Source organism: Hyla sarda, chromosome 3 (assembly GCF_029499605.1).
Source record: "Hyla sarda isolate aHylSar1 chromosome 3, aHylSar1.hap1, whole genome shotgun sequence".
Lineage (NCBI taxonomy): Eukaryota > Metazoa > Chordata > Amphibia > Anura > Hylidae > Hyla > Hyla sarda.
The window spans coordinates 82,449,623-82,477,597 of record NC_079191.1 but is presented as its reverse complement, the minus strand read 5'-3'; the positions used below and the strand labels follow the sequence as shown (position 1 = coordinate 82,477,597).

The 27,975-nt window shown below is 43.9% G+C and overlaps 1 protein-coding gene across 1 annotated transcript in view; it reads right to left on the bottom strand.

Annotated features, from left to right (window-relative positions):
• LOC130361435 (serotransferrin-A-like) overlaps positions 1–26,852 on the bottom strand; it is a 46,168-nt gene extending 19,316 nt beyond the window's left edge. Inside the window, exons 1-10 of the mRNA XM_056564409.1 lie at positions 26,700–26,852; positions 20,371–20,528; positions 19,398–19,506; positions 18,263–18,448; positions 17,039–17,180; positions 8,519–8,571; positions 7,086–7,249; positions 5,857–6,010; positions 4,950–5,107; positions 1,313–1,406 (exon numbers count right to left, since the gene is read on the bottom strand). Of these exons, the coding sequence (XP_056420384.1) occupies positions 1,313–1,406; positions 4,950–5,107; positions 5,857–6,010; positions 7,086–7,249; positions 8,519–8,571; positions 17,039–17,180; positions 18,263–18,448; positions 19,398–19,506; positions 20,371–20,528; positions 26,700–26,742 (1,261 nt within the window). The 5' untranslated portion in view covers positions 26,743–26,852. The remainder of the gene's footprint in view (positions 1–1,312; positions 1,407–4,949; positions 5,108–5,856; positions 6,011–7,085; positions 7,250–8,518; positions 8,572–17,038; positions 17,181–18,262; positions 18,449–19,397; positions 19,507–20,370; positions 20,529–26,699) is intronic.
• Positions 26,853–27,975: the final 1,123 nt, after the last annotated feature.

Below are 27,975 nucleotides of genomic sequence, written 5' to 3'. Positions count from 1 at the left end.
TCCAAATTCCCTTGGTACACTGGTGTGGCTACCTGTCTGGTCTCTGAATAACACCCCCTTAGTAAATATTCATAACTCTGCCTTAAAGCACATAGGGGGAGATTCATCAAAACTTGTGAAAAGGAAAAGTCGTCCAGTTGCCCATGGCAACCAGTCAGATCACTTCTTTCATTTTTTTTTTTTAAATGGCCTCTGAAAAATAAAAGAAGCCTTCTGATTGGTTGCTATGGGCAACTGGTCAACTTTTCCTTGACAAAGGTCTTGATGATTCTCCTCTATAGTCACTACATACTAAGATGCACATGTGTGGGATCTCAGCACACAAGCTTCAGAGCAGAGTTATGAATATTTACTAAGGGGATACTGTCCAGGGACCAGGCAGGCAGACGTACAAGTGCACCAAGGGGCTGCGAACACCCCAGTGCACCAAAGGAACAAGTGTACAAATAAGGGTTTTTGGGGATATCTTGAGAATGGCACAGGGTAGAAAAAATGTAAAGATCCTTGTACTCAGCTTTTGGTTAGTATGAGGGACACTGAGGTCAATTTTCCTTTAACTAGTGTTGAGGAAAATATTATATTCACTGATAGAACACTTTGTGGGTATGAAAATACTTTTTGCGGTCTACTGGCAGGTCAAAAATTGACCAATATTCAGACAAAAGAGTTTAAAGCGTTTGAGTATGAAAGAAAAACTAGTAAACACTATAAAATGTTTTAACTTTTTACATTTACACCAGTTTTCGTACAGTTCCCTTATGGTACCAGTTTGCAAACTTTTCAATGAGCCTTGGTTGTAACAAGTGTGACATTGAGTACTGTTGGGAATTATTGAGCCTGGAGTAAGGCCTACAGTGGCAAGCAAGAGACAGGATAAAGTGGGCCCATGTGCTTGGGCCTAGAAGGGGAGTAAAACATTACACCCTTGGCTTGAAGGTTAAAGTTGGTATTGTGCTTCAGGGGAGAGAGACTAAGACTGTAGTTGGAGACTTTGCTGCCAAGAAACCACAAGACTTCTGTTGTTTACTGCTACTGCTATTTAAGTTAAAGCCTCTAAGTGAGAGCCAAGCCAAGCATTGTATTCCAACATTTGCAGTCTAAAGAATTGTGTCTGTCAAGTTATTGCTGCCCTCTAACATCAGCCTTTGCCACATTACCAACTGCAGAAAAACATCCTTATGTCTTGAAAGGGATAACCTCTACACCACTTGGACACATGCTCCCGTCCCCCACCCTCGTGCACTCCTTTTTCCAAGGGTCCCATAGCAGCAGTTTATATAAAGAAATGTTTTGTTTTGCCATCATTTCTTACCGTCATAGATCTCTGTCATTGCTGGAACAAGTCCACATGCCCCTGCTGTATGCAAGTATCCCCCATCAAATGTGGCTGCATCAGCTTCACCTTTCTGGAAAGAATAGATTAAATTACATTTTGGGGGGGAAACAATTAAATAAAATGTGTAACACGGGGGCGGAGGCGTGACGTCACACGCCATCGGCCATGTGGTCGCCGGGAATCAGACCCGGAGCGAACACGCTCCGGGGACTGATTACAAACGGGGTGCCGCGTGCAAGAGCACAGGGGTCCCCAGCAGCGGGACTCCCGCGATCAGGCATCTTATCCTTTGGATAGGGGATAAGATGTCTAAGCACCGGAGTACCCCTTTAACTCTTAGCCTAGACTAGACATTCTATAAATGCACCACATAACTAAAAGTGGTGCAGGGTGTTTAAAAATCTGGTCCATCTTTAGACTGTCTATTCTTAGTTTGCACAATTTTAGTTTTTGTAGCATTTGTTTGTGCATTTTTGCCATATTTAAGCCTTACCCCTTTCAATGCAAACACCACTAATGTTTTCCTAAGCCCTGCTATGGCAGGAGTTGGGCCTCCACCAATCTAAAAATGATGGTCTCTCCTGGTGTTTGGCCTATCCCACATATTGCGCGCGCCCTGTTAATGGCTTTGGCATGGGCTAAGAACAGCACCAGGTTGTTAATAAATGATTTGCAATGCTTCATAAAAACGGCATTCGAAACAATTTTGTTTTATTGGTGGGAGTAAGCTGGGGGTCATCTACCCATTGCAGGACTGAAGTGTGTTCATTATAGTGCCATTAAAGTTTAACAACAACATCTACCCCTTTATCTGTCTATCCCTAAGACATTTGAGAAACTGTAAAAAAATTTATTGAAATTCTTTTAAAACAATGTTGTTTTTGTCTAAATAGAAAAAAAATGGCATATCAAATGGAAAAGATCCAAATGCTTTTATTCATGGCATAAAAAAATTAAAAATTCAAAGAGAACCTGTAAAAATTTAAAACGCATTTGAAATGTCTACATTTGCAATTTCTTTGCAGGAAACAATAAATACACTTCCTATGGTTAGTTTCTCCTCCAAGCAAATATAATCCATTAACTTTATTGGAAGGAGGAAACACCTAACATACAAACATATAAAAAAACCACTATTGTATAAAAAGTATAACTGTATCATAATGGATAATGCCACAAATACTTTATAACCAGATAAATCAAAGCTAATATTGGTACATTGTATCTTTGGTTCAATCCTACTGGATATTTAGTGACTAGTTTAAAGAGCCAGTATGTTTCTCTGGCTAGCAAAAAACTTCTCCAGTCTCCACCTCTATTCAGGAAAAGACGTTGTCAATGTCCATATACACTAGGCCGTAACATCCCCCTGATGACAGGGGGAAAATGCTTTGAGACACATTTACAGCATTAGGGTTCAGATATGTAGTCTCCTGATGAGAACCTTCAAGGGACCTCTAGTGCTATATACTTTATATTACATATCTTGCACAAAATGATGTATATTACAAACAATGTTTTACAATTAATATAATGGGAAATCCTGTTGGAGCCTCCTTTACTGAGAGGATGAAAAAAAAATTACCTGTTGTCATATGGGTACACAATGCAGATATAATGGGTGAGATTTATCAAAACCTGTCCAGAGGAAAAGTTGCTGAGTTGCCCATGGCAACCAATCAGATCGCTTCTTTCATTTTTCAGAGGCCTTTTCAAAAATGAAAGAAGCGATCTGATTGGTTGCTATGGGCAACTCAGCATATTTTTCTCTGGACAGGTTTTGATAATCTCTCTCTTTTTGTCTCCACATTTATGACAACCTACTATATTTTTCCATGTTTTATTTGCATTCTTATTTTTATGGCAACTGGACAAATGTGAACACAAATGTTGTCCTAGTGTTTTACTCTTTTTTTCAGGACAACCCTGCATGTCCCATTAACTCTGATTTAATAGTGAAAGATAAAAAAAAAAAAAAAAAAAAAATTTATAACATTTTGTTAAATTCCACACAATATGAGGTAAAAAGAGGCTGTACTACAGATAAACTCTTTCCTATCTATTTCTTCCACCTTTCTTCTGGTATTTTCTATTAACCAATCCTGATACTCACATTCCTTTAACCGTTTGCAACCAATAACATTACAATTATCTCCAAGTTTGTTCCCCAGCCAAAAAACTAAAAATAGAAATAAATCTGTCATGAAAAGGGGCGGCAGGGAGTTAATAAGCCCTAACTTCCAAAAGGCCATTGTCCCTTCCTATTGCCCTAAAAGACGGATCGACAACCACGATGACAGTCCCTATACTGCGCTAAAGTGCCTGGAGTCAATACAAACAAAACAGACAAATAAGTATGTGTCGGGGAAGAAGACAGGAACATAACAGGAATGCTACCAAGCAACAAACAGACAATCCAAGGCACGGTAGAGCAAACTAAACACCTTGGGATAACAAGAGCACTATTCACATAAGACAAAATTACACCCCACTTCAAATATGGAGGGACATAAATAATAACTCCAAATGGGCTCCAAACTGGCGGGCACACTCCACAGTGTGAACAGGATACAAGTCGAGGAGGAAAAAAAATCCAAAAACACATGAAACACGGGCATAAACTCAAACATACTCCTAGATAGATGGATTAGCACAAAGCTCAGAACAGGATTCTATCCTAGGAGATCAAGGATCCAACAGGGTCAAACAGGACTGATACAAAGGCATAATGTGAACACGGACATAGATTCACAAAACTCAGGCAAAACAGAATACAATCTGAACACAGGTCTAAACAAGGAACACTAAATATATGCAATGCAAGAATACTAAAACCCCACAAGTTACTAAACAAAGCAGGATAAAATCCAGATATCAATAACAGACAGGACAGATAACCATGGTTAAACTCAGGAAAAGTGCTCAGACAGACACAGGTGCATAAAGCAACAAGGTCTGAAAGACTGGAAGCATTAAAGGGGTACTCTGCTGTAGATCAAAGGGAGTGAAGGAGAAGGGTCCAGCTCACAAAAAAATATGTAAAACTTAACTTTTACTTCACATAGTTAAAAACATGGAACATAAAGAAAACAACAAAAACCCCATGGGTATGCTAAAAATGAACGTTTCGAACTTGCTAGGAGTTCTTAGTCAGTTCTTAGTACTCTGCTGTACTCCTTTCAGATAAGATTTTTGATCGCGGGGGTCCCGCCACTGGAGACCCCCATGATCTCTGGTGCAGTACCCATGCTGGATGACTGGCGACAACAGCCGCCACGCCCCATCCATTCATGTCTATGGGAGAAGGTGTGACGGCTACATACTAGCTACATACGAGCCGTCATGCCTCCTCATACTAGCCCTTTGGATAGGGGATAAGATGTCTGGGGCGGCGTACCCGTTTAAAATTAATTAGCAGGGAATAAGGACCTAAAACTGACAAAGGTAGACAAGCTAAAGCTAAATCTAAATATATGTGACTCATTAACCTACAGGTGCAAGAATTTGCTTCTTTGGAAATCCTTTTCAATATTCTTAAGAAAATATGTAATTTTTTTGATTAGGTCAAAATTTATGTCAATTATGTCAATCCAAGCAATAATAGCTCACTAACCAGAATCTTTACAATACATTCTTCTGCACTGGAAGCCTCCACACACTCGATGGCCCCTTTACTTGCAATAGTCCAGGTGTCACATTTTGACTTCTCCTCTTTGCCTTGTGTGCACCATCGGATCTTTTCATCGGATAGTAATTCCAACTCTCCAATATCTAGGAAGAGAAATGTACAACTTCATAAAAACTTGTGAAACACGGCCCACAACTAGGACACACAGATGTGAAGTAGAATTATTTGAATCAGTCAAATCTCAACTAATTCCTGCCATTTAAAGGGGTACTCCAGTGGAAAACATATTTTTTTTTTTCAAATCAACTGATTCCAGAAAGTTAAAAAGATTTGTAAATGACTTCTATTAAAAACTCTCAATTCTCAATCAAGGGGGAAGCTATCTACAGGGTGCATGCTAACTACAGGGGCCCAATATACAGGGGGGGGGAACTACTTACAGGGGGACCCTATATACTGGGGAAAAGCTACCTGCAAAGGTGGAGGGGCATATTTACAGGGGAAAAGCTACCTACAGGAGGCAAGCTAACTACAGAGGGGCATTGTTTACAGGTGGACAAGCTCACTACAGAGGGGCCTTATTCACAGGTGGGCAAGCTAACTACAGGGCTGCCCTATATACAGGGGGAAATATACTTACAAATTGGCCTATATACAAGGGGAAAGTTAACTACAGGGGGCCCTATACACAGGGGGAAAGCTATCCAAATTGGGCAAACCACCTACTGGGTGGTCATGTTTATAGGGCCAAACTCCCTACAGGGGGTCCTACCTATGGGATGGGGCTGGGGTGGGGGTTGGGTGGAGTCAGTGTGGCTTGCAGTAAAAACTTTACCGCAAGGTCTGAGCTGAAAAAAGTTTGTAAAAATTGCTTTATACCTTTAATACATACCTGTGTCCTGTGCTTTAAAGTCATCAGTGAATTCTTTTCCCAAGTACAAGAAGGCATCAAGTTTATTTGGGAGCGGGATGAGGTCCTTTGCAGAATCTTTGAACATTAGATCTTTCCCATGAGGGGAACCAAACAATTTGCAGCCTGGTTTGCTCTAAATGTGACAGAAAATAAAATGTGTGTTACTCTAAAATAGAGTAGTAGTTCCATATTATATATCTAAAAATACCCTACGTATAAAACCAGACATAAGGTAGGAGCTCGCATGCATGTCATAGAAATGCAATGCAACCTTGACATTCGTTTGGCTTATCTTGGCTGTGAAATCTGAATGTCTGCACCACCTTACAGGTACCAAGACTCTAAAAATATTTCTTTATAAGATAATTTTGATGACAAAGTTTTAGGGGGGGGGGGTCACATTTAAAAGGGTACTCCACTAGCCAGCATTCAGAAGTAAATGCTCCAAATGCCACGCCACGCCCCTGTGACATCACGGCCACGCCCCCTCAATGCAAGTCTATGGGAGGGGGCGTGATGGCCATCACGCCCCCTCCCATAGTCTTGCATTGAGGGGGCCGTGATGTAACGAGGGGTGTGGCTGACCCCCACATCATGAAAACAGCAAGTACCTCTTTAAAGTATTGTTTTTTAAATGTTGTACTGTTTTAAGTCCATCTAATGTTCACAATGTGCTCAATAAGGGTGGGTTCACACTAAGTTTTCTTCCATACGGGAGCGCATACGGCAGGGGGGAGCTAAAACCTTGCGCTCCCGTATGTCACCGTATGCGCTCCCGTATGTCATTCATTTCAATGAGCCGGCCGGAGTGAAACGTTCGGTCCGGTCGGCTCATTTTTGCGCCGTATGCGCTTTTACAACCGGACCTAAAACTGTGGTCAACCACGGTTTTAGGTCCGGTTGTAAAAGCGCATACGGCGCAAAAATGAGCCGACCGGACCGAACGTTTCACTCCGGCCGGCTCATTGAAATGAATGACATACGGGAGCGCATACGGTGACATACGGGAGCGTGAGGTTTTAGCTCCCCCCTGCCGTATGCGCTCCCGTATGGGAGAAAACGTAGTGTGAACCCACCCTAAATATGTCTGTATGGGATTATGCAGCACCGGAGTCCTCAGTCTGATTTTGTTTACAGGCTTTGTATGTTCACCACTGCAAAAAGGAGACATATAACAATAAATGTATAGGCTACAAGTTTACTATTACCTTAGCCTGCAGAAGAAATTCAGTGATAGATTTAATCTTTTCTTCATCTTGAACAGACACCACCGCATGAGATGGAACTCTTCCCCAATGACATTTCTCATATTCACTGATTGGTTTCCTTGTATTGTCCAGACACAGCAGCTCGTAACCCTTGTGAAATTCCTCTGAAGGACAATGATAAGATGTCAGGAGAACATTTAAATTCATTGCTTTTTAGTTTTACTACTTTTATAATTCTTAATCAAAAGGACGTCTAGAATGCCAGCTGGGAGCGCTGTGGTGTGATGACTTGCCTTCAATGGGGGGTCTACTGTGATCGGGTACTTTGATAGAAACATAGAATGTGTCGGCAGATAAGAACCATTTGGCTCATCTAGTCTGCCCAATAATCTGAATACAATAAATAGTCCCTGGCCCTATCTTATATGAATGATAGCCTTATGCCTATCCCATGCATGCTTAAAGGGGTACTCTGCCCCTAGACATCTAATTCCCTATCCAAAGGATAGGGGATAAGATGTCTGATTGCTGGGGACCCCCGAGATCTCCCTGCTGAACCCAGCATTTGTTTAGAGCATTGGGTGCAGCGCCGGAGGCTCGTGACTTCATGGCCACGCCCCGCTCGAGATGTCACGGCCACGCCCCCTCAATGCAAGTCTATGGGAGGGGGTACAACAGATGTCATGCCCCCTCCCATAGACTTGCATTGAGGGGGCGTGGCCGTGACATCACGAGCCTCAGACCTGCATCGCCAGTCATCCGGCGAGGAGCGAAGTTCGCTTGTGCACCGGATATCTGGGGTGCTGCAGTCATGATCGTGGGGGTCACCAGCGGCGGGACCCTCATGATTAGACATCTTATCCCCTATTCTTTGGTTAGGGGATAAGATGTCTACGGGGGGAGTACCCCTTTAAACTCCTTCACTGTATTTGCAGCTACCACTTCTGCAGGAAAACTATTCCATGCATCCACTACTCTCTCAGGAAAGTAATACAGTACTGCCTGATATTAGTGCCTAAACCTTTGCCCCTCTAATATAAAACGAAGTCCTTTTGTGATAGGTTTTCTTGTTTTAAATATATAATCTTCTCCTTTACCGTGTTGATTCCCTTTAGGTATATAAAAGTTTCTATCATATCCCATCTGTCTCTTCTTTCTTCCAAACTATATTGTTAAGACTGCAATTTATTGAGTCTTATATATATATATTCAGTGGGCATAAGTCTTCTATGTGGGACAGTGTCCAAAGCCTTACTAAAATCTAGATAAGCGATGTTTTCTTCCCCTCCACCATCTATTATTTTAGTCACCCAATCAAAAAAAATCTAGAAGATTAGTGACACGATCTCCCTGAAGTAAGCCCTTGTTGTTTCTCATCTTGCGATCTTCGTGCATGTGGCCACTTGATTCTATTGAAAAAGGAGTTTGGTTACCTGGTAAGATGTGTTTCACAAAAGCCACATCTCCTTTGTCATCTTTCAAACATCTATATGAGGAATAATAAAGAAATATGGATTTTACTGTCAATAATTTTTATGGCAGATCAAATAGCATAGTTTCAAAAGTCATAAAAAAGTTTATATTTTACCCCAAAAAGTGTTAAAAAATAATTAATAAACATATTTGGTTTATAAAAATAGATAATAAAAATATAATGTAAATGGTCCCATACGGTGAATGGCACAGACGTAAAAAAAATAAAGAAAATAAAAAATTCCTGCTTTTTGGTCACATCACATTTGGAAAAAATAAATAATAAAAAGTGATAAAAAAAAAATCACCTATACCTGGTACCAAAAAACTAAAGATCGCGGTGCAACTAAAAAGCCCTCATACAGCCCCATATATGGAAAAATCTAAACACTACAGGTGGTCAAATTAGGAAAATTTTTATCAGTTTGAGTTTTTTTAAAAAATAGTACAATAATAGAGAAAGAATGTAAACATGGGTATCATTTTAATCATATTGACTCACAGAATAAAGAAATCATGTGATTTTACCATAAAGTGCCCAGCGTGAAAACAAAACCCTTCAAAACTTGCAAAATTGTGTTTTTATTTTCAATTACCTCACACAAATATTTCATTGGCTTTGCCAGACATTTTAAGTTACCGTAAAATGAGTGATGTCATTACAGAGCACAATACATCATGCAAAAAAACAAGGAAGGCGGGGAGGGAAAATGAAAATCTAATTGTGTCCTTAGGGCAAAATAGGCTGCGTCCTTAAAGGGGTACTACACTCCCCAGCATTCGGAACATTTAATTCATAACGCTAGTGTGGGCTTCGGGGGTCGCCACACCCCCTCGTGACATCACGCTCTGCCCCTCGTGACATCACGCCCCACCCCCTCAATGCAAGTCTATGGGAGAGCGTGTGATGGCCGTCACGTCCCCTCCCATAGACTTACATTGAGGGGGCGGGACGTGACATCATGAGGGGCCGAGCGTGATGTCATGAGGGGGCTTGTTGACCCACGAAGCCCACACCAGCATTTGGAACTAAATGTTCAAGGGTTAAAAAAAATTATAATAAATTCTATGTCGATTGGTTTTGTAATGTACCATAATAGGGGTAGAAGCTATAATTATCTGTTTTGGTTGGATTCATACCAGTTATATTTCTTGTTGTTTTAAAGGGGTATTCTGGGCAAAAACATTTTATCCCCTATCCAAAGGATAGGGGATAAGATGTCTGATCACGGGGGCCCACCGCTGGGACCCCCCCCACGATCACCCTGGAGCACCCACATTCTATGCATCTCCAGTTTCGGAAATCTCCGAGTTTCCGGGACTGGGAACATGATGTCACGCCACGCCCCCTCCATTCATGTCTATGGGAGGGGGCGTGATGTCACTTCCCCAGTCCCGAAGGTTTCCGAAACTGGAGTTGCAGCTCCCGCAGAGAATGCGGGTGCTGCAGGGAGATCGCGGGGGGTCCCAGCGACGGGCCCCCGTGATCAGACATCTTATCCCCTATCCTTTGGATAGGGGATAAAATGTTTTTGCCCAGAATACCCCTGTAAGTTGTCATTGGAGCATGACAGAAAAAAAACAAAAAACGGTTCTTGGGGAACTGTTAAACGATGGAAACTAACAGTGCTTGACAGATCCCAATGACTCTAATATGGTCCATTTGGTGTCTGGCATTTAACCGGATAAAATAGCATCATGCTGTTCTATCTATTTTGACTGATATTTTTTTTACAGAACCTGCAGCGGGGAACCCAACAGAGCCTCCACCATACTGTATGTGTGAACCCAGGTGTGAAATCTTAGTAATAACCTTACAACCTACTAGGATCATTAAACATACCAATGCTTTCAGTTTGGTCACATGAAAAGAAGAATTTGCAAAACAGTGCTCTCATGCCACCTTTTGGAGATAATCTTCCCTTTAAGTCAGCGTCCATCTCCTTAAAGAATCCTTAGAACACAATTTGACTAAGCCAAGAAAGAAACTCACCAGAAGGGGAAGTTACCCATCAAAGAGCTGCTTTGGATATCCATCTTGCTAGAATTCCCAGTGGAGCATGAGGGGCCTATAGGTCACTACACATCTTTATAGTGCTCTCCTTAAGGAGAAACATTACCCCTATGGCCCCACTATGGTCTCCCAAATATAAGTTGGTGGTCTGCACAAACACACGTAGGGGTGTAGTGGTATTCCGTTACTAAATCAGTCACAGTAATTGCCATTTAACCTACATGGATATTAGTGGGAGTTCTATTTTTGCTCTATTATTAAGTAATCCTTTTTTTTAATTTTTTTTATATATATTCAGTGGGCATAAGACAGTTTTGTCCAGTGGCGAGGATTCAGCAAAATCAGGCAGCATGCATACAGTGCATGAAGAAAAGACCATCACATGGACTTTGTAGAAAGCAATAAAAATGGTTTTATTTGTTATGGATGAATATGAAAAACATGCCACGCAGACATGTCACATGTTTTGATCGGTCAGTGTATTAGTGCTGAGACCCCCACCTTTCTTAGATACAGCCACGTAATGCACTGTAGTGCGCCTGTCACCTGCGATAAGACGGACTGAGCGTGAAGCTGGGGAGTGAAGTGCCCTACTGCATGCTTCACCAGGCTAAATCTAACAATTGTTGGAGGATTCAGGACTAGTGCTACTGACCGATCAAATGTGACCAATCTGCCTGACATGTCAAAGGTTTTTTTAAATAACAGTTTACGGTCAAGCATACTAAAAAAGTACGTTATGAGAGTTGATAAAAGTATCATATAGGGAAAAACAAACCACTGCTATAAAGCAACTGTTACGCCGAGCGCTCCGGGTTCCCGCTCCTCCCCGGAGCGCTCGCTTCACCTCCTCCGCTGCAGCGCCCCGGTCACGTCCTCTGACCCGGGGCGCTGCGATCCTGCTGCTAGCCGGGATGCGATTCGCGATGCGGGTAGCGCCCGCTCGCGATGCGCACCCCGGCTCTCCTACCTGACTCGCTCCCCGTCTGTTCTGTCCCGGCGCGCGCGGCCCCGCTCCCTAGGGCGCGCGCGCGCCGGGTCTCTGCGATTTAAAGGGCCACTGCGCCGCTGATTGGCGCAGTGGTTCCAATTAGAGTTATCACCTGTGCACTCCCTATATTACCTCACTTCCCTTGCACTCCCTTGCCGGATCTTGTTGCCTTAGTGCCAGTGAAAGCGTTCCTTGTGTGTCCCTTGCCAGTGTTTCCAGACCTTCTGCCGTTGCCCCTGACTACGATCCTTGCTGCCTGCCCCGACCTTCTGCTACGTCCGACCTTGCTTCTGCCTACTCCCTTGTACCGCGCCTATCTTCAGCAGCCAGAGAGGTGAGCCGTTGCTAGTGGATACGACCTGGTCACTACCGCCGCAGCAAGACCATCCCGCTTTGCGGCGGGCTCTGGTGAAAACCAGTAGTGGCTTAGAACCGGTCCACTAGCACGGTCCACGCCAATCCCTCTCTGGCACAGAGGGTCCACTACCTGCCAGCCGGCATCGTGACAGTAGATCCGGCCATGGATCCCGCTGAAGTTCCTCTGCCAGTTGTCGCTGACCTCACCACGGTGGTCGCCCAGCAGTCACAACAGATTGCGCAACAAGGCCAACAGCTGTCTCAACTGACCGTTATGCTACAACAGTTGCTACCACAGCTTCAGCAGTCATCTCCTCCGCCAGCTCCTGCACCTCCTCCGCAGCGAGTGGCCGCTCCTGGGATACGCTTATCCTTGCCGGATAAGTTTGATGGGGACTCTAAGTTTTGCCGTGGCTTCCTTTCCCAATGTTCCCTGCATCTGGAGATGATGTCGGACCTGTTTCCCACTGAAAGGTCTAAGGTGGCTTTCGTAGTCAGTCTTCTGTCCGGAAAAGCCCTGTCATGGGCCACACCGCTCTGGGACCGCAATGACCCCGTCACTGCCTCAGTACACTCCTTCTTCTCGGAAATCCGAAGTGTCTTTGAGGAACCTGCCCGAGCCTCTTCTGCTGAGACTGCCCTGTTGAACCTGGTCCAGGGTAATTCTTCCGTTGGCGAGTATGCCGTACAATTCCGTACACTTGCTTCAGAATTGTCCTGGAATAATGAGGCCCTCTGCGCGACCTTCAAAAAAGGCCTATCCAGCAACATTAAAGATGTTCTGGCCGCACGAGAAATTCCTGCTAATCTACATGAACTTATTCACCTAGCCACTCGCATTGACATGCGTTTTTCTGAAAGGCGTCAGGAACTCCGCCAAGATATGGACTCTGTTCGCACGAGGCGTTTCGTCTCCTCGGCTCCTCTCTCCTCTGGTCCCCTGCAATCTGTTCCTGTGCCTCCCGCCGTGGAGGCTATGCAGGTCGACCGGTCTCGCCTGACACCTCAAGAGAGGACACGACGCCGTATGGAGAACCTCTGCCTGTACTGTGCTAGTACCGAACACTTCCTGAGGGATTGTCCTATCCGTCCTCCCCGCCTGGAAAGACGTACGCTGACTCCGCACAAAGGTGAGACAGTCCTTGATGTCTACTCTGCTTCTCCACGTCTTACTGTGCCTGTGCGGATGTCTGCTTCTGCCTTCTCCTTCTCTACAGTGGCCTTCTTGGACTCTGGTTCTGCAGGAAATTTTATTTTGGCCTCTCTCGTCAACAGGTTCAACATCCCAGTGACCAGTCTCGCCAGACCCCTCTACATCAATTGTGTAAATAATGAAAGATTGGACTGTACCATACGTTTCCGCACGGAGCCCCTTCTTATGAGCATCGGATCTCATCATGAGAGGATTGAACTTTTGGTCCTCCCCAATTGCACCTCGGAGATTCTCCTTGGACTTCCCTGGCTTCAACTTCATTCCCCAACCCTGGATTGGTCCACTGGGGAGATCAAGAGTTGGGGGTCCTCTTGTTCTAAGAACTGTCTAAAACCGGTTCCCAGTAACCCTTGCCGTAACTCTGTGGTTCCTCCAGTAACCGGTCTCCCCAAGGCCTATATGGACTTCGCGGATGTGTTCTGCAAAAAACAAGCTGAGACTCTACCTCCTCACAGGCCTTATGATTGCCCTATCGACCTCCTCCCGGGTACTACTCCACCCCGGGGCAGAATTTATCCTCTCTCTGCCCCAGAGACTCTTGCCATGTCCGAATACGTCCAGGAGAATCTAAAAAGGGGCTTTATCCGTAAATCCTCCTCTCCTGCCGGAGCCGGATTTTTCTTTGTCTCCAAAAAAGATGGCTCCCTACGTCCTTGCATTGACTACCGCGGTCTTAATAAAATCACGGTTAAGAACCGCTACCCCTTACCCCTCATCTCTGAACTCTTTGATCGCCTCCAAGGTGCCCACATCTTCACTAAATTGGACTTAAGAGGCGCCTATAACCTCATCCGCATCAGAGAGGGGGACGAGTGGAAAACGGCATTTAACACCAGAGATGGACACTTTGAGTATCTGGTCATGCCCTTTGGACTGTGCAATGCCCCTGCCGTCTTCCAAGACTTTGTCAATGAAATTTTTCGTGATCTATTATACTCCTGTGTTGTGGTATATCTGGACGATATCCTAATTTTTTCTGCCAATCTAGAGGAACACCGCCGGCATGTCCGTATGGTTCTTCAGAGACTTCGTGACAACCAACTCTATGCCAAAATTGAGAAATGTCTGTTTGAATGCCAATCTCTTCCTTTTCTAGGATATTTGGTCTCTGGCCAGGGACTACAGATGGATCCAGACAAACTCTCTGCCGTCTTAAATTGGCCACGCCCCTCCGGACTCCGTGCTATCCAACGCTTTTTGGGGTTCGCCAATTATTACAGGCAATTTATTCCACATTTTTCTACCATTGTGGCTCCTATCGTGGCTTTAACCAAGAAAAATGCTGATCCCAAGTCCTGGCCTCCTCAAGCAGAAGACTCCTTTAAACAACTCTAGTCTGCCTTTTCTTCGGCTCCCGTGCTCTCCAGACCTGACCCTTCCAAACCCTTCCTATTGGAGGTTGATGCCTCCTCAGTAGGAGCTGGAGCTGTTCTTCTACAAAAAAATCCTTCCGGGCATGCTGTCACTTGTGGTTTTTTCTCTAGGACCTTCTCTCCAGCGGAGAGGAACTACTCCATCGGGGATCGAGAGCTTCTAGCCATTAAATTAGCACTTGAGGAATGGAGGCATCTGCTGGAGGGATCAAGATTTCCTGTTATTATCTACACCGACCACAAGAACCTCTCCTACCTCCAGTCGGCCCAACGGCTGAATCCTCGCCAGGCCCGGTGGTCTCTGTTCTTTGCCCGATTTAATTTTGAGATTCACTTTCGTCCTGCCGATAAGAACATTAGAGCCGATGCTCTCTCTCGTTCCTCGGATGCCTCAGAAGTTGATCTCCCTCCGCAACACATCATTCCACCCGACTGCCTGATCTCCACTTCTCCTGCCTCCATCAGACAGACTCCTCCAGGAAAGACCTTTGTTTCCCCACGCCAACGCCTCGGAATCCTCAAATGGGGTCACTCCTCCCATCTCGCAGGTCATGCGGGCATCAAGAAATCTGTGCAACTCATCTCCCGCTTCTATTGGTGGCCGACTCTGGAGACGGATGTTGGGGACTTTGTGCGAGCCTGCACTATCTGTGCCCGGGATAAGACTCCTCGCCAGAAGCCCGCTGGGTTTCTTCATCCTCTGCCTGTCCCCGAACAGCCTTGGTCTCTGATTGGTATGGATTTTATTACTGATTTACCCCCTTCCCGTGGCAACACCGTTATTTGGGTGGTCGTTGATCGATTCTCCAAAATGGCACATTTCATTCCTCTTCCTGGTCTTCCTTCTGCGCCTCAGTTGGCTAAACAATTTTTTGTACACATTTTTCGTCTTCACGGGTTGCCTACGCAGATTGTCTCGGATAGAGGGGTCCAATTCGTGTCTAAATTCTGGAGAGCTCTCTGTAAACAACTCAAGATTAAATTAAATTTTTCCTCTGCATATCATCCCCAGTCCAATGGACAAGTAGAAAGAATTAACCAGATCCTGGGTGATTATTTGCGACATTTTGTTTCCTCCCGCCAGGATGACTGGGCAGATCTCCTTCCATGGGCCGAATTCTCGTATAACTTCAGGGTCTCTGAATCTTCCTCCAAATCCCCATTTTTCGTGGTGTACGGCCGTCACCCTCTTCCCCCCCTCCCTACCCCCTTGCCCTCTGGTCTGCCCGCTGTGGATGAAATTTCTCGTGACCTTTCCATTATATGGAGAGAGACCCAAAATTCTCTCTTACAGGCTTCTTCACGCATGAAGAGGTTCGCGGATAAGAAAAGAAGAGCTCCCCCCGTTTTTTCCCCTGGAGACAAGGTATGGCTCTCCGCTAAATATGTCCGCTTCCGTGTCCCTAGCTACAAGTTGGGACCACGCTATCTTGGTCCTTTCAAAATTCTGTGTCAAATTAATCCTGTCTCTTATAAACTTCTTCTTCCTCCTTCTCTTCGTATCCCTAATGCCTTTCACGTCTCTCTTCTCAAACCACTCATCCTCAACCGTTTTTCTCCCAAATCTGTTCCTCTCACTCCTGTTTCCGGCTCCTCGGACGTCTTCTCGGTCAAGGAGATTTTGGCTGCCAAAAAGGTCAGAGGAAAAAATTTTTTTTTAGTAGACTGGGAGGGTTGTGGTCCTGAAGAGAGATCCTGGGAACCTGAGGACAACATCCTTGACAAAAGTCTGCTCCTCAGGTTCTCAGGCTCCAAGAAGAGGGGGAGACCCAAGGGGGGGGGTACTGTTACGCCGAGCGCTCCGGGTTCCCGCTCCTCCCCGGAGCGCTCGCTTCACCTCCTCCGCTGCAGCGCCCCGGTCACGTCCTCTGACCCGGGGCGCTGCGATCCTGCTGCTAGCCGGGATGCGATTCGCGATGCGGGTAGCGCCCGCTCGCGATGCGCACCCCGGCTCTCCTACCTGACTCGCTCCCCGTCTGTTCTGTCCCGGCGCGCGCGGCCCCGCTCCCTAGGGCGCGCGCGCGCCGGGTCTCTGCGATTTAAAGGGCCACTGCGCCGCTGATTGGCGCAGTGGTTCCAATTAGAGTTATCACCTGTGCACTCCCTATATTACCTCACTTCCCTTGCACTCCCTTGCCGGATCTTGTTGCCTTAGTGCCAGTGAAAGCGTTCCTTGTGTGTCCCTTGCCAGTGTTTCCAGACCTTCTGCCGTTGCCCCTGACTACGATCCTTGCTGCCTGCCCCGACCTTCTGCTACGTCCGACCTTGCTTCTGCCTACTCCCTTGTACCGCGCCTATCTTCAGCAGCCAGAGAGGTGAGCCGTTGCTAGTGGATACGACCTGGTCACTACCGCCGCAGCAAGACCATCCCGCTTTGCTGCGGGCTCTGGTGAAAACCAGTAGTGGCTTAGAACCGGTCCACTAGCACGGTCCACGCCAATCCCTCTCTGGCACAGAGGGTCCACTACCTGCCAGCCGGCATCGTGACAGCAACTCAGAGCAAAATGATCTGTAAAGGAAGAGACTACTCACCTGCGGGCACCATCATATCCAAAATATAACTCAATTTCAGATTGCTTACACTTCTTATCCTTTCCCTTTCCTGCACACTGCTTGCACAGTTTTTCTTCTTTGGCACCTGGGGCGCAACTGGCTGTGAAGAAGTTTGCAACAGCTGTGTAGAAGATAAGAAAAAAGAACATATACAATTATGTAAGCTGAGTGACCAGTCATTGTGATATCAAGATATGTTCTCTTTTTATTCTTTTTTTAAAGAAGGGAAAGGAGTGTATGTGTGTATGGGGGGTGGGGGGTAGGGGTTGGCGAAGAAAGAGAAAGATCACAAATGCAAATAGTGGGGAAATAAGAAAAGGACACGCTGAGAACATAATCCCTCTCCTCTGTCAGGAGTAGGTCATAGACTTTTGACAATCTGGTCAGGAAAAGTAAAAACTTTTCCTGAGTAACTTCGAGTGTGTAGAAAACCATGGTGGGGTGCTCCGCAACAGGTGGGCACATAGAATAACCAACAGAGGCCTACACCCACTGACTAAGAATGACCAGCATGACCCAGAAGTAATAGAGAAGAACAAGAAACAGGTAGCAAGCCCTATCCCATCCTGAGGAATCTGCTTTTTCCCCGACTAAACACATACGAACTCAGTCATGTCCCCATCTTATGGTGGAAAGAAAGACAGATGGTAAAGCCATGAAGGCCCAATCGATGGACTGCCAATTATTATAGGGAGCCCCCACAAGTGCATTGAAGAACCTGCAACTCTTATTTCCCAGGGAAGTCAAAAAGAGCAGTTAGTGTGAACCAGACTACCTGTCCAATAAAACAAGGGGGGAGGGTGGCAGACCCAAATGCAGTTCCATGATGTATTGTCTGTGGTTTTGCATAAAACTCTCTGTAAACCTATTGAACATGACTAATGGGGTTATCCCATTCATGTAAACAGGCATTTAACACCACGTTTCATTCAAAGCAGACCTTTCATTGCTAAATGTGTGGGGTTGGCCTCCTTTTAAGAGCTTTAAAAACAAACTAAAAAAACAAATAACATAAAAAGAACATGGGCTTAGAATTGCAGTAGTGAGTTAAGTTTATAGCAACCAACTTGTAAATCACATATGATGGACTCTGCTTGTATAGCAGGGGTTTTCAACCATTGGCTTCCAGTCGTAATGTTGTGCTGTTTATTATGAGTTTCCTTTTCTCAAACCAGTGGATGTGGGCAATGAAATCATTTTTACCTTTCTCGATAGGTTGATCTTCTTCCCGCGTAATTTTTCCTTTCTTAATCAGAACTCCAACTGGAATGTACCAGCCTGCTGTTCTTCCAACACCAGTGTGGCAAGATTTCTTACCCTTCAGATCATCAAACATAAAAGTACTTGATTCCTTCACAAGAGCCACTGCATAATAGCATGTATCCGGGTCTGTAAAAGGTACGCAGGATTATCATACCGCACATCACAATGCTAGTTAATAACACCATAATTATATGTGTTTTCTACATTATAAAAGCTTTGGGCACTTTGTATTTTCTAACACATTTGTTCGAATTTTGTTAAATTAGGCTCCACTCGTTATTAAAACCCATCACGTTCAAAATGTCTTTTTTATGATGTTATGGAGCTAAGTAGATTGATATATCGTTTTTTGGGAACTGTTTCAGGATAACTTGATATTTATATATATAAATCTCTACTCTTTCTAGGCAAAATAGCCATGGGTACGGACCTACTCAGGGACTACCAGAGTAGGACCGCCCACGTGACTACTGAGCCTTGAATGAGCAGAGATTTACATAAGTCAATGACAAGATATCCTGAAACTTTTCCCACAAACCCATCTGTTAATCTGCTCAGCTCATGCAGCTCTATAATATGATTCCTGTAGATTGGATTGCAATTTCAATGTGTCAAGTTGCCTTTAACTACACAGGTGACATCTGACATGGAGGTGTAGACATTGTTTTACAAAGCTTTGACCATTTGTAGGACAAATTTTGGTCAGTAATCATCAAACTGTTAAACCTTTCACTACTCTACATAGCAACTACAGTCCATCTTGGACTATGGCTTCTTAGGCCTACAAGATAAATACATTTTTAGGGCCCAAACTTTTATCTGCATGGGACATGTATTCACTTTTAATTGTATAACTAACAAATGTTGTTGCTATCTATGAAACACAGGACACAACATTAAGGATCTATTAGGTTATTTTTGCAAGTCAACCAGAATTTCCTCAAAATTCTGCTCTAAATGGGAATCTCTTTTACTGGGCCGATTATTTTGTAAGCATATTCTGGTGGGCAATTTATTTAGGTCAAAGTAAACAATTTAGTTATATTATTACTGTACACATAACTAATTCAAGTACCTTTCTCAGTGCCATAGTCTTCTGACAGGATCGGCTTCAGGTTATATGGATTCCGAGCAGCCCTGTAAATATCTCCACTATCCAAGGTGATTGCATCTGCTAATCCGTCCTGACAAGGAAACAAAACACCTATTATATTTCATGGAATATAAAATAAACATAAAAAGTACTTCTCCTCCTGAAGGAAAAGAATCAGTTTTCTAATCTTACCTAATGGAAATACTGTAGCTTCTAAGTAAGTCAACACGCAACCTTGAAACATGACTAGGGAAGATAGAACTCCCTTAGGGTATGTTCACACTACGGAATCTCGGACCGCGGAATTCGGATCAAGAATTCCACTCAAAGGTTCCTAAGAAGCCCAAACTCAGGAAATGCAGTTTTGACATATTCTCCCCATGGCTCGCTCTCTGCCTGTATACGAAACAGGCAGAGAACGAGCTCCATGCACAGGCGCCCGCAGCCGGCCCAATTTGCAAATCCCTGCTCCCCCTGCCTCTGCATCCCAACACACCGAGCTTGCAGCGTGCGTGATTCTCAGTGCAGCGCATGCAGGATAGAGAGAGGAGGCATTGCAGCACATCGCAGGACCGGTGAAGAATCTCATCTGAGTGTTGTGATTATGTTATAAATGTATTACTAATGTACAGCATAGATGAGATGAGGAAGGGCGGAATTGAGCCCCGGCAGGCTTCAGATGATGTTGCACCTCCTTCCTCGCTCACAGATGTCCCGGAGAGTGAGCAGGCATACTGGCCTGCAAAAAGGTACATGGGGTGGGGGGTCATCTAAAAAAAAGGGCAGAATGTCGCTCAGAATAAATTCGGGAGAGATGTAAGAGTGATTTAGGGATAGATTAGTTCATGACAGGTACTCTTTAACTTTTTTTTTTCTACTATGGTTATCCAGTAAGTGCTGTATATTAATATAAGAGCAAAAGTCCCAATGATACAGTTACTTTCTGTAATCTTACAGCAATGGCCTTGAAGCAGTCATCGGTGGTGGCTTTATGGACACAGGTCAGAGTCTTGTCACTAGTACAGGTTTGGCTTAAATCTTTGCATTTTTTCAGTTCTTGCTCAGACTTCACACACCAGCGGATGTCATTTGTCGGGGCAGCAAGGCTCACAGCTATAGAGAAACAAAGTGTAAAAAGTTGATCCAGTTTCTGTTTTTCAGCAAAAATACATTGGAAAATAATTTTGCTACCTTCAGCTTTAAATGGGCACTGTCACCAACTTTTTTTTTTTATATGTTGTAGTACTTATGTACTACAACATATCTCTAATATAGTTTCATTATTTTTTTTTTTATTATGATGGTGTATTTTACATTTGAAAATCGGCCACTAGGCAATCAGTCCTAATTGATGCAGGCTACGCTCGCTCCTTGCCTGTCAATCAGACAGACGGGAGCGAGCGCAGTGATCTCTGATCTATGCGTGCTCCCGACAGGAGCGCAGTATAGATGAAGTGAGGGCGGAAGTCGGCACCCAGCAGGCGTCAATGACGTTGTGCCTGCTGGGGAAGCCGGCTTCCGAGAGAGGACAGCGCTGCAAGAAAGAAGATGACGACTTGGTAAGTTGAGTTTTTTTTAAAGGCAGGGTGGGGGTTACGGATAGATTTACAATAGGTAGGGACAGAAGAAAACAAAAAAACGATGTTGGGAGCTACTCTTTAAGCTTGGTTCACACATAGTATTTGGGTCAGTATTTTTAGCTAAAACCAGGAGAGGAACCAACACCGGGAAAAGTTATAATGGAAAGTTTTGCTCCTCCTCTATGTTTTGGACCCTCTCTGGTTTTGGCTAAAAATACATATTTTCTGGTACTGGTGTTCTAAATGAATTTAGAGCTATAGTTCAGCTTCTGAATTAGTTTAGGGTTTGGGGTTTAAAGGGGTACTCTGTTGCAGAACATCTTATCCCTTATCCATAGGATAGGGGATTATTGTCTAATCGCGGAGAGTCCGACTGCCGGAACCTGCCGCGATTTCCTGCCCCGTCTCTCTCTGTGCACAAAACAATCTCTGCTCTGTGCATGAATTACTGTTGACGATTGCATGAAGAGGTGGCCAACACGTCCCTTCACGTAGCTCTATGGGAGAGCTGGAGATACAGAGACAGGGTGCTGGAGAGGAGATCGGGGGTGGGCGGGGGCTGGGGAGTTCCCACTGTAGGACCCTCTATGATCAAACACTTTTACTGCAACGGAGTACCAATAGAGTACACTTAAACCCTTAAAGGGGTACTCCGCCCCTAGACATTTTATCCCCTATCCAAAAGATAGGGGATAAGATGTCTGATCATAGGGGTCCCGCTGCTGGGAACCCCCTGGATCTCCGCTGCGGCACCCCGCTATCATTACTGGACAGAGCGAGTTCGCTCTGTGTGTAATGACGGGCAATACAGGGGCTGGAGCATCGTGATGTCACGGGCCCGCCCCTCGTGACGTCACGGCCCCACCCCCTCAATACAAGTCTATGGGAGGGGGCGTGGCGGCCATCACGCCCCCTGCCATAGACTTGCATTAAGGGGAGGGCCGTGATGTCAAAAGGGGCGGAGTCATGATGTCACGATGCTCCGGCCCCTGTATTGCCCGTCATTACGCACATAGCGAACTCCCTTTGTGCAGTAATGATAGCGGGGTGCTGCAGCGGAGATCCTTCAGTGTGACCCCAGCGATCTGACATCTTATTCCCTATCCTTTGGATAGGGGATAAGATGTCTAGGGGCGGAGTAACCCTTTAAGGACACAGGGTTTTTCAGTTTTAGCATTTTTGTTTTTTCCTTCTTACCTTTTAAAAATCATAACCCTTTCAATTTTCCACCTAAAAATCCATATTATGGCTTATTTTTTGCATCACCAATTCTACTTTGCAGTGAAATTAGTCATTTTACCCAAAAATCCACGACAAAATGAAAAAAAATAATAATTGTGTGACAAAATTGAAGAAAAAATGCCATTTTGTAAGTTTTGGGGGCTTCCGTTTCTACCCAGTGCATATTTCGGTAAAAATGACACCTTATAATTATTCTGTAGGTCTATACGGTTAAAATGGTACCCTACTTATATAGGTTTAATTTTGTCGTACTTCTGGAAAAAATCATAACTACATGCAGGAAAATTTATACGTTTAAAAATGTCCTGTTCTGACCCCTATAACTTTTTTATTTTTCCACGTACAGGGTGGTATGAGGGCTCATGTTTTGCGCCGTGATCTGAAGTTTTTATTGGTATTATTTTTGTTTTGATTTGACTGTTTGATCACTTTTTATTAATTATTTAATTGTTTAAAAAGGGACCAAAAATACGCTTTTTTGGACTTTTGAATTTTTTTACGTGAGCGCCATTGACCATGCGGTTTAATTAATGATATATTTTTATAGTTCGGACATTTACACACGCTGCGATACCACATATGTTTATTTTTATTTACACTGTTTAATTTTTTTAATGGGAAAAGGGGGGTGATTCAAACTTTTATTAGGGAAGGGGTTAAATGATCTTTATTTACACTTTTTTAAAACTTTTTTTTGCAGTGTTATAGCCCCCATAGGGACCTATAACACTGCACACACTGATCTTTTACACAGCTCACTGGCGTGTATTAACACGCCTGTGATAAGTGTTATAGGCGCTTGACTGCTCCTGCCTGGATCTCAGGCACGGAGCAGTCAATCGCCGATCGGACACCGAGGAGGCAGGTAGGGTCCCTCCTGGTGTCCTGTAAGCTATTCGGGACGCCGCGATTTCACCGCGGCGGTCCCGAACCGCCTGACTGAGCAGCCGGGATAATTTCACTTTCGCTTCAGACGCGGCGGTCAGCTTTGATCGCCACGTCTGAAGGGTTAATACAGGGCATCACCGCGATCTGTGATATCCTGTATTAGCCGCGGGTCCCGCCCATTGATGGCCACCGCGATATGACGTCCTTCGTCGTTAAGGAGTTAAGGACTCAGCCCATTTGGTCCTTAAGGACAATTTTATTTTTATGTTTTCGTTTTTTCCTCCTTGCCTTCAAAAAATAATAACTCTTTTATATTTTCATCCACAGACTAGTATGGCTTGTTTTTTGCACAACCAATTGTCCGTTGTAATGACATCACTTGCTTTACCATAAAATGTATGGCGCAACAAAAAAAATACTATTTGTGTGGGGAAATTAAAAAGAAAATCGCAATTTTGCTAATTTTGGAAGGTTTCGTTTTCACGCCGTACAATTTACGGTAAAAATGACGTTTGTTCTTTATTCTTTGGGTCAATACAATTAAAATGATACCCATGATGACATACTTTTCTATTACTGTTGTTCTTTAAAAAAATCGCAAACTGTTTAACCAAATTAGTACGTTTAAAATCCCCCTATTTTGAAGACCTATAACTTTTTCATTTTTCCATATAAGCGGTGGTATGAGGGCTGATTTTTTGTGCCGTGATCTGTACTTTTTATTCATACCATATTTGCTTATATAAAACTTTTAATACTTTTTTTATTAATTTATTTTGGAATAAAATGTTATAAAAAAAGCAGCTATTTTGGACTTTTTTTTTTACGTTCACACCGTTCACTGTATGGTATCATTAACATTTAATTTTAATATTTGGGATATTTACGCACATGGTGATACCAAATATGTATATAAAATATTATTTTTACACTTTTTTGGGGGTGAAATAGGAAAATGGGACAATTTAAGTTTTTATTGGGGAGGGGGTTTTTCACTTTATTTTTACTTTTATTTTTACACTTTAATAGTCCCCATAGGGGACTATTTATAGCAATCATTCGATTGCTAAAACTGTTCAGTGCTATGCATAGGACATAGCACTGATCAGTATTATCGGTCATCTTCTGCTTTGGTCTGCTCGATCACAGACCAGAGCAGTAGACCCGTAGAAGGCAGCGGAGCCAGGTGAGGGGACCTCCGTCTGCCGTTCTGGATGATCGCCGAGGCAGCGCTGCGGGCGATCCGATCAACCATTTTAGTGTCCGCAATGCTGCAGATGCCGTGATCTGTATTGATCATGGCATCTGAGGGGTTAATGGCGGACATCGGCGTGATCACGGATGCTCGCCATTACGGGCAGGTCCCTGGCTGCTAACAGCAGCCGGGACCTGCCATACATGACGCGAGCATCGCTCCGATGCTCGCGGTTATGCTTAGGACGTAAATGTACTATAGGTACAGGTACAGCGCTATAGGTAATAACCTTTCAATCACTATATGATATTGTTAGTATTTGGTGCGCACTCTGTAGTCCCAGCTAATAAATCGAATTTTTATATTACAAAAACAAGGACACAAAAAAGTTAAAAACAGATAGCATAGATAGATGATAGCCCCTGAATCAAGGTTCCTGGAAGCATCATTGGGCAGTGCCAATAGGTTTGTATGTGATGCTGCTATCGGTTTGTCATTAATAGCTAAAAAGGTTATAATAATAGAATAGAGAGATAGGTAATAGCTAGCTAGCTAGATAGATATACTGTAAATAGATAAAAAAAGATAGATATACTGTAAATAGATAAAAAAGATAGATATACTGTAAATAGATAAAAAGATAGATAGATATACTGTAAATAGATAAAAAAGATAGATATACTGTAAACAGATAAAAAAGATAGATATACTGTAAATAGATAAAAAGATAGATAGATAGATATACTGTAAATAGATAAAAAGATAGATAGATATACTGTAAATAGATAGAGAGATATGAGATGGATGGATATATATGAGATAGATCAGTGTTTCCCAAACGCGGTCCTCAACCACCCCCAACAGGTCATGTTTTCTGGATTTCCTTAGTCTTTCACAGGTGTTATACCGTATTTTTCGCCGTATAAGATGCACTTTTTCTTCCCCAAAACTGGGGGGGAAGTCGGCACATTGCGGTGGTCCCTGCGGCCATCAACGATCGCGGTGATGCCCTGTATTAACCCTTCAGACGCGGCGATCAAAGCTGACCGCCGCGTCTGAAGCGAAAGTGACACTAACCAGGCTGTTCAGTCAGGCTGTTCGGGACCGCCGCGGTGAAATCGCGGCGTCCCGAACAGCTTACAGGACACTGGGAGGGACCTTACCTGCCTCCTCAGTATCTGCTCTGTGCTGGGATCCCCTGCATGGCCGGCGCTCTCCTTCGACGTCATCACGTCGTCGTGCACGCCGCCCCGTCATCCAATAGGAGCGGCGTGGGTAGCGACGTGATGATGGCGACAGAGAGCGTGGATCCCGGGGAAGAAGACGTCCGGAGCCTCGGGGACACCACGGGGCAACAGCGAGGGAGCGACATCCAGGGCAGCGGTGACGAGTGGTGACGGGATCGGAGCGGCGGGGACATGTGAGTATTACCTCCTATACCAGTGGTCTTCAACCTGCGGACCTCCAGATGTTGCAAAACTACAACTCCCAGCATGCCCGGACAGCCAACGGCTGTCCGGGCATGCTGAGAGTTGTAGTTTTGCAACATCTGGAGGTCCGCAGGTTGAAGATCACTGTTGGGTTATGAATCTTTTTTTTCAAGATTTTGCACCTTTAAAATTGGGTGCGTCTTATATGCCGGTGCGTCCTATAGGGCAAAAAATACGGTGATTCTGGTGATGCCTGATTCACTGACCAGAATTCTATTACCTGTGAAAGACTAAGGAAATCCAGAAAACATGACCTGTTGGGGGTGCTTGAGGACCGCGTTTGGGAAACACCGAGATAGATAGAATAGATTATAGATACATAGATAGATATAAACAGATAGATATAAATAAATAGATAAATAGATAGATAGATATAGTCAGATCACTGCAGCACTTTGCCTTTAGTTCAAATCAGCAGATAAGTTTCTGAATCCAAAAAGTGCTTCCATAAGGTCTCATCTGCATTACGCAGCCAATATAATGTATGACTATTAGCTGCAACAATGATAAAACTAGTGTCATCATAATGATCAGTGTTACTGTTACTATTTGTTAACTAATAACTTTATACAGAATGAATTTCTTTCTATACAACAAGAAAGGATCTACAACAACGAAAAATGTTGGTGACAGCATTCATAAAGGTGAAACATTTTTTGAGTCCCCCCCCCCCCCCCCCGAGCACATACGCGCCACATTTTAAACCATGCAGGGGTCTTTATCAAGCGTGTGAATTAGTCAAGACCATTATGTATTGGAGGGTTTCGGCAGCAGACAGCTTTCTAGTGTAAGGTAATGATCTACATATGACTCTTTTATATACTATTCACTGTCTGTGCATGATTGTATTGTAATTGTTTATAAATCACAGGAATTATGTGTCACTTACCCAGCATGCCAAGGCACAAGGTCAGTAGGAACGCAGATGCCATTGTCACCACAGTGTCCCCTTCTCTCAGTTTGTGGAGAGACGTCAGGATGAATCTTCGCCTTTTTATACAAGCACAGGGGAGCTGACTGGACAGATTTGGTTTCTGCAATGTTTACCTAAAGGTGTTTCTCAACATTTACCACCTCCTCCTATTTTTCCTCTTACTGATCTCCATAGACAGTACTTCTGGCACAAAAACGCTTTGATGTCAATGGCTCTCTGGGCAGGTCTACATTTATTAAGAGATTAGCGAGGGGAAAAAGAAGGGAAATTCCCTCTCTTTAACTTGCACTTGGCATGAATTCATATCAGTAACAAGGAGATGCCATTATCCATAGCTACACTCAGTCTTTTGTCTTTCTTATGCAAAAAACTTGTCAGCACATCCAAAAAACCTGTTATTAAAATGCCAGCGCAACACAAATATTATAGCTGCACAAGGCAAGCACTAACATACTGTAAATGTATAATGTCAGAAATGCTATAGAAAAAATATTTATATTTCTGCAGATTTATAATAGCTCTTTTCGATGTACTGACCAAATTTTTTTTTAAGAAATAGAAAAAGCTACACCATCCCCCAGTTAGTGTAATAGATGAACAAACTAAGTATAAACGTATTCATATAAAAATATATAGTTTATTTGTAGAGATAGTAGAGATAGTTTGTATATAGTAATTAAGGTAATACTTTTCTTTTATGTTATTTTATTAATTAATAATAATAATAATTAATAAAATAACATAAAAGAAAAGTATAGGTTTAAGGGGTTGTCCAGTTGAAACAGTTAAAGGAAAACTATAATCCTGCAGACCGATGAGGGGTCATTGACTCCTATACGTACTTTGCCATCCGGAGATCTGTCCCTCCGGAGATCGGCTTTCATATACTGTGAATTGCGCGTTGGAGGCGGGCTTGCCAGCTCAATTTCAATATTCATTGTTGCGGATCACGTGAGCACTCAGTTGACGCAGCACTCACATGACCCCCGACAATGAATATTCAAATTGAGCTGGCGGGCCTACCTCTGAGCGCATTTCATGCAAGATAGAGGCTGATCTTCAGAGGGACAGATCTCTGGAGTGCAGGTATGTAAAGGAGTCAGTGACCCCTCATCGGTCTGCTGTTCACCTACACTATAACCCAGTGTATTGGGTTTGATGTGGGTGAACATGATGACTGTTTTCCTTTAATTTACTAGGCTGTCTAAAAAAATAATAAACACTTTAACTC